This window comes from Stylophora pistillata, chromosome 4, assembly GCF_964205215.1.
Source record: "Stylophora pistillata chromosome 4, jaStyPist1.2, whole genome shotgun sequence".
In the NCBI taxonomy this organism is placed as follows: domain Eukaryota; kingdom Metazoa; phylum Cnidaria; class Anthozoa; order Scleractinia; family Pocilloporidae; genus Stylophora; species Stylophora pistillata.
The window spans coordinates 14,246,048-14,259,841 of NC_142522.1; the positions used below are offsets into that span (position 1 = coordinate 14,246,048).

At 39.7% G+C, this 13,794-nt stretch overlaps 1 protein-coding gene and 1 pseudogene across 2 annotated transcripts; one reads left to right on the forward strand and one right to left on the reverse strand.

Annotated features, from left to right (window-relative positions):
• The first annotated feature begins 2,029 nt into the window (after nucleotides 1-2,029).
• LOC111334896 (uncharacterized) lies at nucleotides 2,030-6,039 on the forward strand. Of its 2 annotated transcripts, XM_088758978.1 has the most exons (6): nucleotides 2,030-2,159; nucleotides 2,754-2,941; nucleotides 3,193-3,244; nucleotides 3,466-3,543; nucleotides 3,980-4,446; nucleotides 4,850-6,039. In XM_088758978.1, the coding sequence occupies exons 1-6, from the start codon at nucleotides 2,151-2,153 to the stop codon at nucleotides 5,865-5,867; spliced, it is 1,812 nt and encodes a 603-aa protein (XP_088615104.1). In that variant the 5' UTR covers nucleotides 2,030-2,150; the 3' UTR covers nucleotides 5,868-6,039. The 2 variants fall into 2 exon arrangements, with proteins under 2 accessions (XP_088615104.1, XP_088615103.1); XM_088758977.1 differs by lacking the exon at nucleotides 2,030-2,159 and having other exon boundaries at nucleotides 2,652-2,941.
• Nucleotides 6,040-7,284: 1,245 nt separating this feature from the next.
• Nucleotides 7,285-8,540, reverse strand: LOC148732559 (uncharacterized; annotated as a pseudogene).
• Nucleotides 8,541-13,794: the final 5,254 nt, after the last annotated feature.

Consider the following 13,794-nt stretch of genomic DNA (forward strand, 5'->3'; position numbering starts at 1 on the left):
CGTGGGAAACATGTAGCGATCTTTTGAAGGTAAGCTCGTGAATATTCTTAATATCGTATGGTATCTTCATAAATATTCAAGTTCTAAGAGTCGGCTGAGCGGAGTGGAATGAGTTAATTGTTCTGCATTTCTGAATCACGTAGCTGTTTGTTTCTGTCAACACTCGTGGTCATTGTGCGAACTGTACTTGTTGCGTTGCAGTAAGGATCAAATAAGCTGACCAAACCATGCGAATGAAAATAAAATCAGCCCGTCTTGAAATGTATCAGGCGTCCCGCTTTCATTGTTGTATAAATTAATGTTGTCCTCACTTCCTTAACAAACATTTTGTGTATAATATAAGCAACTGCTGGTTTTGTGCCGTGCCATATCAGTCAAATCTTGGGGCGTCCATCCCCCACAGGCAAACCACTTGGCATTTGAATAAAAAAAAAAATAGAAGAAAATGGTCAATAATATTATTAAGCCCGACTTTGTTGCCAGTTTACAAGTTACCCTTATTTTTTAACAATGGCTTGATTTTTTTCCGGCAGGTATGATTACTGTAATTTTTGGGGGCTTCCATTCCATTATGTATAATCCAAACATAGTTTACAGATTTCTTCATTTTTCTACAGGTTTGTAATTTCTTACAAACACGAGGAGTGACGCAGGAGATTATTGAAAGTTTTAGATATGAAAAGGGGAATTATGCTTTGTCTGTGGGTACAAGAAGGATAGTTGTAACCGCAATAACAAATTGGCCACAATTTTCATGCTTCTAGGTTGTAGAGCAACCAGAATTCCGTTGGCAGGGTATGGGAACAACAGCAAAACTAGTTGGAGCTGCTAGATAATTGTTTCAGGTGGGAATATATCCCTTGCCTTTTCTGCATTGGGCTATAAGATATTCTTACTAGGTATTTAATGCTATTAATGCCCACAAAGAGAAATAGAATGGGCTATATATCACTGGAATGACTCTCTTCCTATATCATATATTAATAGCTTTTTAAGTCATGAATGCGTGCTTGATAGTGCCTGCTCACCAGCACAATTATTACCTTGTTTGCTTGCTTTCCTGCTGATGTTAAAATAAATTATGCTTTCAGAAATACAAAAATATTGTAGTAGAATTGACCATTTAAGTTCAGTAATTCCTGTTCACTGTTGTAATCAATGGTAAACAATTGAGTAATGTCTCCCTAATGAAATGGTAATAAAAATATTTTAAAGGTGGAAAGAAGACATTTAAAGGATACCATAGGTGTGTATACATAAATTTAGAATAGTAAATAACTATTTTCAATTAAAATGTCATTAGTATTGAAGGTAAGTAACAAATAGTAAACCTCGGTCAATAATAATTTATTTAACCATCAAGTCACATTTTCAGATGGATGTGGAAGCCATAATGCAAGCAAAGGACAATGAGTTGGTGTTTCTTGGACTTGACAAGAAAGGAGACATTCTGAGCTTGAAAAATTTTGTACAGAAATTGTCCAAAGAGTCCTCAAATGACAAGAAAAGATCTAAAAAATGTCACTGTTACATGAAGTTCTGGAAAATGGTAAACAGAAAAAAAGCCTTAAACAGCAAAAAGATGGGAAAGTTCTACCAAAGATGCGAAAGGTGCAACTAGGATGGCTGCATTTTGATGCCGAGAAGCAGAGTTTTGTTTCTGTGAGAATGGCCAAGGGAGGTGGTACACGAGAGGTTGAAATTAAGCTAAATGCAGACAAAGACGACATCATTGGCATTGCCAAATCCATATTTTTCACCGATGGTAACAGTAACTTTGGGCCTGAACAGCTGATGACATTTGGACTGGCCAGTTTCCAGCACAAAGACATTTCAACAATAAAACTTTCTGGTGTTCATTTGGCATTTACACTGCAGCGTTATGTCGAGAAATGCAAGATGTGTAGAGTCAGGCTGTACTTGAATTCAAAGATCAACATTTTAGATGATGTGTCCCTTCTAAAACCAGCAGATCACATTAAACCAGCATCTACCAGTAAACTTAAGAGAGAAAGGAATCTGGCTTGAATGATGATGAGACCAAGTCACGGACACTGACAAAATTAGAGGAACGGCGGAAAATCATTTCTGAGTAAGATGCTGCCTATGAAGAGTCATTGGCTACTGACAAGGCTAAAAGGGAAAAGTTGATGAAAGAGGTAAAATTATGGTCTGTTAAACAATAGTATTCAGAGTGGCCTTCTGCTCATATCCAGAGACAACCTAGTATGTAATAATCATGGTATAGCTCTCCAGGAGCTACAATAACAACATTGACTCTCCATCCAATTTGTGTGACATTTCTTCAATGTTTTAACTGAATTTTCAACCAGGTGGTTTATTAAAACAAAGAAATGGGTTTGTTGTAAAAAATAACTCATTGTATCTAAACCTGGAAAAAGGCTTGTTCATCATATCATTCTGTATTTCATTACTTTTTGTTCTTAAACTATGGTTTTCCACAAGGAGGATTGCTTAACTGTTGTACTGTGTTGATTTAGGTACAAGATGTACAGTGACAAAACAAGTTGCAGCAAGCCAGGCTCTTGAGGATACCTCAGGAGCCAAAGGAGAGTGAAGAAAGTATATCAGTTGCAATTAAAGTTCGCCATGTATCTCTGGGTATTGTGAAGTGCAATTTTCGTGAATCCGATTGCATGGCTTGTGTTTATGACTGGGTGGGCTCCTTGAGTATTATTCCTGAACACTTCCAGCTATTAGACTACGCAGGAAGAATGTTGTTACCTTCACAGGCAGTAAAGCAAGCAAAAAACACTACACTGTACATGAGTGAGGCTATGTCAACACCACGTCTTGAAGATGAAGAAGTAACCTTCTTTGGGTTTGGAATCAATGAATGGGAGCCTCTTGATGATTCTATTTACTTTATGCATCCCATAAGTGAAACTATCCCTGAGCAACTTCTGGATGGCGATGAGAGGTAATATGTTATGTCATTTTCAGTGTCTTATGTAAACTTAATTGACAAGAAATTTGACAATCTTATGTTTGCCTCACTGAGTAAAGGTTAAACACAATCCAGCACTCTAACCAATTGAGCTAACCGGGGGGGGGGGGGGAGGGGGAGGGCAGTCACTTAAGTATGTTATTTATAACCCTTCTTGTGACTCAGATCTGAATCTTTTCTCAAACTTGTTTGTTTTGCTAAGTACATGCATGTTTATCTTTCAGTGTCATTGGTGGACATGAACAAGAATCCCACGTTCAGCAACAGCTAACCAAGGTTTGTTACTTTTGCTGTGTTTTGACAATATATTAGACTTAGTTACAATACAGATATAAACCTTAACAAAAAACTGACAAATGCATAGCACACAAGTTTTCTTTGTTTACACGACTGCCTGTTGTTTTGCCACATTTATGCAGATCTGAACTGCAGCAATCATTAGACAAGTGCTGAGGGTAATTGCCTTGAAGGTAACTAAAGAACATTTGTTTTTGCAGACTAAAGGAAGAAAGAGGACAGCTGATGGAGGATGCCTTTTTCGCCAACATTACCTGCCATTATTGGCAAGGCAACAGGTTAAATAAAGCCCAAAAATTAAGCTGTTAGTGATGCGTATGCATTCTAATCTATATATCTAGATATCTATATAGTTAGTTATAAAATTTGCGTTTCCTTGGAAATTCATTTCCCATTCAAAAAATTGACGAAAAATTTGTGACAGAACATTGCTTAAAAGCATTCAATGACGTAAAAACCTAATTTTCAATAGGTGATGAAAATAATTACAAAAATTACAATTTAAACAAAACGTTTCACAAGTATGGAGTCTGTTTAGACATTCAAATTAGGAATGTCAATCACAGTCAAGATTAGAGGGACTAAGAACATATCATATGCCAATGTGTCTGGTTGTCTGTCACCATAAAATGGGCAAAATTTTTGTGGTTCATTATCCCATCACAGGACAACAATTTTCTTTTTAAACAAAGCAGTTTATTTCTTTCTGTCCAGAGCCCAGTGTTCTTTGGAAATATTGGCAGGGAAAATGAACAAGAAATGTCTGACAACAGAGAAAGCAGGGGAAGTGGAAGCAGAGACAGTAGTGGAAGCGGCAGCGGAAGCCATGGCGGAAGCAGTGGTGGAAGCAGTGGCAACGGTGGGAGCAGTGGTGGAAATAGTGGCAGGGGGAGCAACGGCGAAAGCAGTGGCGGAAGTGGTGGTAACGAAAGCAACGGCAGAAGCAGTGGCGGAGGCAGTGGCAGAAGTAGTGGCAGCGGAAGCAACGGTGGGAGCAGTGGTGGAAGTAGTGGCAGTGGAAGTAACGGCGGGAGCAGTGGTGGAAGTAGTGGCAGCGGAAGCAACGGTGAAATCAGTGGCGGAAGTGCTGGTAACGAAAACAACAGCGGAAGCAGTGGTGATAGCAGCAGTGGTGATAGTAGCAGTGGAAGTAGAGTAGCTGATGTCACTAAAAGGCTGAGGTACAAATTCAATTTTTAAAATCTCATGCCTTTACTTAGTATACCATAAAGCACTACCACAATCATAGGGAAATTAGGTTATTCAGCAGAAAGGTGTATCATACTTTACTACCAGTGAATATTCTTACAGGTTTAACCTATTCTGTTTTGGGAAGGGGGGATAGTCCTTGGGTAGTGCTTGCTAAATCAAATGCACCTGACTCGTCCAATTCCCAATAAACAGAATATGCAATTTTTCATTTTATTTTTTTTTCTAGAATAACCTGTTATTAATGGGTTTTCTCATTTCTTAATTTTTCTTTGTAAACTTATTTCGTGTACCATGTCTTGTTCCTTGTTATAGAAGATAAACGATGAACCTCTCAGATTTAGTGATACCTAAGGTCTTTAACTTTATCACCAGAACTTTAAGGGTGAAGCGATCGCTTGTCCTTCAAGACCTTCTCACAGAATTCCTTGATGGCGATATTATGACTTGCAAACTGAGGGTCATTATGGTAGACGGACACGGGAAAGACGAAAGAGGGGAAGACTTGAAAGGAATTTACCGAGACGCCCTATCAAGTTTTTGGCAAGAATTCTATGTTTCCTGTACGCTCGGAGAAAGGGGGAGGGTTCCTTCCATAAGGCACGATTTTCAGAGCGACACCTGGACTGCCATTGCACGCATTATTGTCAAGGGTTACGAAGATCTGGGGTATTTTCCAGTGATGCTAAGCAAAGCATTTGTGATCAGTACTATGCTTGGTGAAAAGGCAGTTTCTGATCACATTCTCCTTCACTCATTCAAACAGTACCTTTCCAAAAGTGAAGAACAAGTTGTGTGCGAGGCATTGGGTAGACCCGTGGAGGAATGGGATAGTGACGACAAAGATGATGAAGACCTTCTTCAACTGCTGGATCGCTTTGGATGCAGAAGTCTTCCAACCAAAGAGAACATTAAGAGTCTGATCCTAGAAGTAGCTCATAAGGAAATCATTCAAAAGGCACAATATGTGGCTGATTGCTGGCATTACATTTTTAGAGGGTCCCTGGCAGAGGGTAAATTATCAACTCTAGAGGGAGTATGTAGTGTTTACCAGTCGTTAGAGCCAACTACAAAGAAAGTGCTTGGCATGCTTTGTGCTTTACCGGGCACTAATGCAGAGCGCTCGGCGTTAGATTACTTGAAACGCATCATAAGAGGATTAGAGATCTCACAACTTAAGTCCTTCTTAATGTTTACAACTGGAGCAGATGCCATTTGTGTTTCATGTATTAATGTTGATTTTACAAAACTAGAGGGATTGGGAAGGCGCCCAATCGCTCACACATGTGGTTGCGTTCTTGAATTGCCTTCCACTTATGGTACTTACGAAGAATTCCGCGCAGAGTTTACAAATGTTTTGGCCAAAGAAAAGTGGCAAAATGATATTATGTAATGATTTTGGTGTTACACGTAGCTTGCTTTGTACTGCGTCTTCTTAACTTGCACATGTTTAATGTTTTGTTATTTTCCTTAGCGAACCTTGACATTAGAAAACCGAGACAGTCATCTGTCAGGTTGCATTGTTAACTGACGAAAGTACAATAAAATTTATCGTGTTCAAATTGGATATATTTATCTGCCATGGAAAGAAGATATACAAACATTTACCTCCATGGGGTTGGATGTGCCACGGCCCGCTCTTGAAAGCGTCATCTGTAGATCTCAGTGAGACTCCACAGGTAACATAGCCCTGAATTTTAATTATCCAGGCCCCGATTGTTCAAAGAGCGGATAACTCTATCCAGTAGATGATTCGCCAACCAGCGGATGATGTGTAGAAGTTGTAATGCATTTTGTCAGCTGGACGGCGACTTACCCGTTCTTTGAACAACTAGGACCTGACCGCTCTAAAAACGACAATGATCTTAGCAATTGGTTCGAATTCTAAGGAAACATTGCTCAGACGAGCTATGCGAGCAGACCCACAACGCCGAATGCTTTGCCAACTTGTTCTAATATAATAAGTCATTCCCCCCAACGCCCAAATTCTTTACAAGAGAGGTGAGAGGAGAGCGCAAAATAGGCACGCATGGAGGGTATCGCCGCGGGGAGGTGGGATAGTCGTCAATCCTTCAGCAATTCGCGAGAAGACAGATTACGCGCGAACTGAGAAACTCGGTTAATGTTATGCTTGTGGTCAGCGGCATTACTTGTAATCGCCCTAATTGTCACTGGGTCGGTAGCGTTTAAAGTCAGGGAGTTTCTTAAATTGTCATGAGATAAAGTCGAATTTCCCATCAATAATTTAATGGGAAATTCGACTTTATCTCATAACAATGTATCCTTTAATCTAAGAGCCATTTCTTCTTTCTAAAATTATTTGTAGTCTTGGATTCTTTTCTTTTATTCAACACATTGTAGGTAGTCAAAAACAGACTGAATTCTTTTTCTTAGGTTTTTTTATGTCTGACATGGTTAACCCAACGTAAGGTATGTGGTTGACCACGAATATCATCTAACGGCTTGAATCCATACGTTTAGACCAAAAATAAGAAAAATTAAGAGGAACTCGTCAGCTTGATTCAGTCGACTTCTGTAATTGAAAGTAAAAGTAATTTTAACCAACCAAAGTGCAGCGTCTAAGAATGTTCCGCAAGTGGAACACTCAAGTAACTTATTACGTAACTCCCCTAAGTTTCGAGTTATCTTAAGAACATTGCGCAATATGCCAATGCCTAAGCGCTTTCGATAACGTTCTGTGCCATTCTGTCAGACGCGGAGTCAATAACAACACTGAGAAAAGATGGATAGTTTGACTTCTTTCCATTACTTGACAGCTCATTACGTTTTCGCGCTAAAGTGTGTTATCACTATAAGTCATCAATAAGGTCCAAGAGAGCAAAGTATAATTGGCAAGCCTCGTCGATGGTAGTAGGCGTGTCTAGTCGCTCGTCTTCCATTATCATTTCTTCCAGATCCTTGAAGGCAGGACAACATCCTTTTGCTTGTGGTCGCGTTGCGCAAATATCCTCTGCAATTTCAATTTCGTCTACATCGATCGGGGTAGAATAACCTTGCGCACCTTTCAGCTCCGGAAGAAAGTAAAGAATATCTGGCTTTCCAGAAGGAGATTCCAGATTGGTAGATGGTCTAATTCTATGAACATTCCACTCCAGGACAACTCTGTGTAGCTCTTCTTGCATCAAATCCATAAAACAGAATTTCAAGCATTCTCGATGTATAACGTTGTCATCATTGTAAAAACCAGAATCTCTTAAATTCTTAAAATACTCTATCCACCAGTCTGCGCATCCCTGTCTCAAACGTCCCCACCATACTTCTATTCTTTGATTTCAGGTCGATTTTCCGTAAATAAAACTCTTTTCTCCGGAAAAATCATCCTCAGAGGACCTACGAAAGAATCGTTGAATAGCTGCCACGTTCACATTCTCAGTTCCCCTGTCTCCCCGAATAATGCGTGCAGTAGCTCCTAACTGCCTAACACAGTCAAGATAAAACTGAGCTACTATTTTGGGGTCGTTATTTGAAGATGCTACCTCAAGCCATAAGATTCTTCTACTGAAACCATCTATGGCATCGTGGACACAGAAACCAAAAGGTTTCAATTTGTCATAACCGTCAATATGCCATAAATAGTTTGGCCTTTAGATCAGCAGACCCTTCTTCGAAGTCTATGCCTTGATCGGTGTTCCACTCCATCAGGGTCAAAGACCTTCAATACCTGCCGAACAACTTCTCTCGTAGTAACCAGTCCGTGATGATTTACGAGTCTCTGGTGCATTGCTCTGTACCCAAGAAGACTACCGCTTCCCCTTAATTCCCCTTGTACTACCTCTACTATTTCATCTAGGTCGCTTTTAAAGCGACGTCTTCTACAACCCAGCCTCCTTAGAATCCTTTTCAAATGTCTCAGACTAATACATAAACCATGCACAATTGCAAGGAACAAAACAATTTCTTGAGCAGCAAATCCAAGGTTAAAGTATGTTTCAATTAGTTCGTCTCGAGCGAGAGCGTTACCTCTGGTTGCAGGCAAATAATTCGGTAGCACGGCCCTTGACGTGGTGCAAATAATTGCTATAAGGAATATTGAACAAACCTTCATAGCGACAGTGACTGTCGAACATGTAGGGGAGGATAAAACCAGGACTGCTCGAGGAAGACGTTGGCGTAAAAGACATGAGTGTGGCGCCTGCAATTTGTACCACGCTGACAGTGAAAATCGCACTTAAAACAAAACCGTACTAAATGTAGCACCAAAAGTGGCAAAAAAAGTGGCACTAAAAGTGGCAGTAAAAGTGGCACTAAAAGTGGCAGTAAAAAAGGCAGTAAAAGTGGCACTAAAAGTGGCACAAAAAGTGGCACTAAAAGTGGCACTAAAAGTGGCACTAAAATAAAAAAGATGTGTGTCCCTTATAGGGCTCCGTATGATCTAGATTAGCTATGGTCACGATCAAACGCTGGATAAAGGATATGCGATTTCTTGAGGACGATCAGCTCTTGTTGACATGGTAACAGAACGACCGAAATGAAATCTGGGAATGTTTGACAACGAGAATGCTAAGAATGTATTTTGAAGTGGGCTGAGCCCAGCAAGGGAAATTTCTTTCTCTGGGTTGGGGTGAGCCCATTTCCTCCGAGTGAACCGTACTCAGAGTACAAGTTCGCCACTCACGGCTCCCCTACTGAGGGAAAATGCGACGTTACTCCTTTGTCTGGAAAAACACTAGATTAGAGCACTAACCAATTTCATAAAAATCAAATGGAAAGTTATTTTAAGAAGACATTTACAAAGAGCTGAAAAACCATTTTATTTAAAATTGGGTTTCAAGATCAATTTCGCAGATATTATCCGCAAGTTAGCAAACTTGCACCCGATAAGGAGTGCGCAAGAATGGACACCGAAAATCATCTGATTCTTGATCATAGTATTTGTACACTCATCAATTTTTTTTTAAAGAAAAACTTGATAACTCACAGATAAAATTGTCTTTGGGGTGAAATGCTGATCATAACAATCATCATAACTTAATCTTTACGTCATCACGTCAGGTGAAATCCAGCATTGTAGAACAATTGTCGGCTGTACAAGTGGAGACTGTGGAGAGAATACAGCAGACATCAAATGTTATAGCCGAGGCCGTCTCGGTTGTTAATGAAGTTATCATGGAGGCACAGGTAAATTTTCCAATGTACCTATTTTTCTTATAAGTCTCCTTCGTTTTAGGCGAAAGGCCAATAAGCTTTGTGGTCAAACATTTCTGATCAACTCGCCATTCGACGTAAGGAGAGTATAGTCCAATTTGTGTTTTCTCCTTGAATGATATTTTGTGACGCCTAAATGAACGTTACAATGGTGAAGATTTTTCAGATAGCAGACGCAGATGCCTACCCTGGTCCCAGAGGATCTCTTCTCTCCACCGGATACGAATACGATTGCCTACGAATACAGCTTCTTCGTCCCTTTCAGCACTATCATTAGTCGTGGAAATAATCTTTCTTTTCAGTTTTGGGGTTGCGAACTCGTTCAAATGTTTTCGTCGCACATCTCTTGCGTCACGTCAATTCTCCGACATCTATGTTTACTTCTTGGTATTTATTCCTGAACTCTTGTAATTCTTCGGATTGACTGAGTGCCTTTTCATGCTTTAGGACAGCCCGGTAGCACATTTTACGGAGCACTTGTGAGATCTTGGAATTGTTTTCAACTTTGGCGTTCACAACAAGCCTAAAGCGGCGCAGAAAATCTCGATTCTTCTGGGTGAAAATATTCAATTGAGAATAGCCATTTATCTTGACGTTTTCGTTGCAAAATCGGCAATAGCCGTTTGCCCGAGGGAAGTAGATTTTAATCGGGGTTTTTGTTGGAGTTCGTACTACATGCGAGCTTGTCATTTGGCACGTGTAGCAATTATTTTGACAGATATTGTAAATACGGCCACGAAACAAAACATATTCCCCACCCCCACTCCAGATACAAGTAAAAACACTACACCTACCCCCAGAGGTATTTTAATACTTTATTCTGATTGGTTGTCGGAAAGGGGCGTGATTGATGGCTGTCACCCGAAGTTTGATGGCATGAAATTGAGATTCTCAACGGTCCTGACCAGAGGTTCTCTCCGCTCGCTGCTTTACAGCTCTTCGGTCGGCACTTCGCGCCGAGTTCTCGTACTCCGGTAGAGAGAAGAGAACCTTTGGGACCAGGGTAGCAGATGCCCTTCAGTCGATGATTAAAGTATTGAAAGAGGAATCGTCCTATTGAGGTTGAAATTTTCAACACTTAGTGGTCATGTGATAAAATGTTTGACTGAGTGGGAGGGATGGAAGGTAGATATTTTGCCCTCGTTCACGAAAGAACATCATGACCTCGAGCCAAATATCTTCCCGTTCGGCCCTCCCATTCAGTCAAGAAGTTCGTTTTATAATTCAGCTGGCAGCGCACGTGGGTAAGTTAAAGCAAATACTATGTTCTAATTGGCTACACTGTGTAATCGAACAGATTGTTCTTCATGTAACGTGGTGAGATAAGTGGTCGCTCGAGCAGAAGCTCCCAACTTCTGCATATACCCTTATATAAAACTAGATCTGGACAAAGGACTTTATTTTATCGTACAGTAAGTCTATGGAACAGTTTAGATAATACCCTCAAACTCTGTAATTCTTCTCGTGACTTTAAAGTGGCTCGTACTAGTTTCCTCGCGCGGGGAACAGATAACTCTTGCGTCACGCGCAAGAGAAACGTGCGACCGGAAGCGCGAGATTAAAAGGCGAAAATTTATAACAAAGATGGCGGCACGAGGACCATTTTCTACTCGTTTTGTGAGAAGTTCACCAGCGTGTGTATTTGATGTGATCAGCAGCCGCTGTGAATGCAGGAGATAGAAACTAAGATGCAGAAGACGATTTTCGGAGAAGTAAAGGTTGCTTCACTTCACATCTGAAAGAAATATTCAACCGATATGAAATCTTGCGATGGCGAAAAAAGAAGACCTCAAGTGAAGGATAATCTACCTGAAGTGGAAGAAGACTTTGAAACTTCAAGGAAAATAATATGATATAGCCAGAAGTCGTGTGTAGGATTTTTAAGATGAGCCCGGGAGGCTGTCTTTGACAGCTGTTTAATGATTTTCTTAGCAGTAACGTCTGTAAACATCATAGGCGCGCGCGCGAGCACACGCAATTATCAGCGGTAGCTGTAACAGATCATGATCAAATGTCGATCTTACAGAATCCAGATTTTTAAATGCGCGAGAACGCGCGTGGAAATTGCTAAACTCACGAAAGCTATTGCATGAAAACAAGTCCGGTGACCCCTTCTTTTTATTGTTCCAATAACGTCGAAAGGAATCAGAAAAAAAACTAGAAATTCTACGGAAGGAAATTTGCGGTGTCTGAAAATTGCCTTTTTTCTAGATTTTCTGAAATTCCGCTCAGTAGAATTTTTTAAAAATCTCTGTGCTTTTTCCTTTTCAAGTGCAAAAAGCAATCACTGAAAAAAATCATGGGGTCACCTGGTTGGTTTTCGAATTATTTAAGCCACAAGCTAAAAAATGCGTCTGAATAGGCCTATGAAAGCGTTGCCATGGAAACTGCTAGTGACGAAATGACACCTATTTTTGGATAACCAATAATTATATAATTCAACCCCGTAAAAGTGTTCAACTGGCCTTGGTCAGTCTTTCTTTTGTATTCTTTCAAAGTTACAAATCATCAAAAAGATGAAAACCAGTACGAGCCACCTTAAGCGTAAACTTAGAGCCAAATTACTTGCTGCTTTCCTTTCTCATCGTTCTTAGTTGTAACTTTGGCGAAAACTTATTAACATTTTAGCTTCCTTAATTTTTCTATTATACTTTTCAGTAATGTAATTTTGTAATTTTTAGATCATTGTCACCGAAAAATCCTCTTTAAGGAATGTCAATAAAGTTTTTATTGTATTGTATCATGTACGAAACTTTTTGGGTTCCTGACCTCATAACCGCAAAATTTGTAATTGCGAATTGGAAATTTCTTATTCGCGAAACGGAAATCTGTAATTTACATAAAACTCCATGGCCACTAGCCGAAAGGACGAATCGGTCAGTTCACTACAAGTGTGGATTGCATATGCAACTTAGTAAATAATAGCAACTAGTGAAAGTGAAAATGAAATCTCCGTGGTGTACTTTGGAAAACTATAATTTGCCTTTTACTCGTTGTTTGTGATCCTATCGAAAATGAGATGGATTCTCTTTAGAAACTTGTGAACAGAACCAAGACAACCTAATGTGTGTGCGGGTGGAGTATCATCTCCCTTCAAACTTATGGAACCCCTAATTTTAGACGATAACGAACGGCAGGGTACTCACTATAAGAATTAGTCTCTAAAGCAGCTGCGCAATCAATCTGTTTTGACATATATTATCAACGAATCACTATCTTAGACTGTATCAGACTCTCCATTTCGGCGAAGTCTCTCCCTCAAACAATTTAGCGAGAACAAAAAAAATTATGAAGTTCATATATTTTGAACTGCGGTTATATTCATCGTAGCTGATTTATCATCACGGGTTTATTACGAATCAACTTAACGGCCTGCTCCCAGTTGGCTTGTTAACTCAATAGGTAGAGCGCTGCACTAGTATCGCAGAGGTCAGTGGTTCGAATCCCGTACAGGCCTGATTTTTTTCGGGTCTGATTTTCGCTATTGCATAAATAGCGCTCTCTACTGCGAGGATCGTGCATCATACGTAAAAAAAATTATGTTAGCGCGCAGCGCCGCAGGCAGAACTCTGAGAATGAAATGCACGAAGGCTGACATCAATGATTTCTTTTCTTTTTTTTTTTTTGACTCGTACGAAAAAGATGACCAGTTTGTAAACTAAAAGTATATCTCAACGAAGTGGTAAATCACGATTTCCAGTTTCATCCGCCAGCATTCCACAGTAAGTAAGTAAGTAAAGTAAGGGTAATGTCAGTAAGTAAGTAAGGGTTTTTGGTTGCAAGAGTAGTTAAATGGCAAGGTTGGCAAGTAACACTTTTTTTACATAATTATGACAACATTTTGTCTTCATAACAATTTAAAACAGGAGTTGTGTATAATTGTGCTCATGTAATCTCTTGACATGCAATCTGGCATCAATAACAATAAAATATTTCTGATCATTATCTATAACTACACTCAATAGAGTACAAATAATGCCCAAGAAATGCACAAATAATTCTCTAGCGAACTGAATTCCCAGTTTTCTGGGAATTCCTAGGAATTTTCAAAAATTCCCAACTATGCAAATCAGCTCAGATATGAAAAGCTTGGAATTACTGGGAATTTCTGGGAAAGGAAGGTTCCAGTTTTGTGAGGACTTGGAATTCCTAGA

Excerpts from the sequence above, each read along its gene's own strand:
- LOC111334896 (XM_088758977.1), top strand. The coding sequence starts at position 2,658 with ATGGCTTGTGTTTATGACTGGGTGGGCTCCTTGAGTATTATTCCTGAA. Across the intron at positions 2,942-3,192 it reads CTTCTGGATGGCGATGAGAG|TGTCATTGGTGGACATGAAC; the intron begins GTAATATGTTAT and ends TTTATCTTTCAG. Across the intron at positions 3,245-3,465 it reads TTCAGCAACAGCTAACCAAG|ACTAAAGGAAGAAAGAGGAC; the intron begins GTTTGTTACTTT and ends TTGTTTTTGCAG.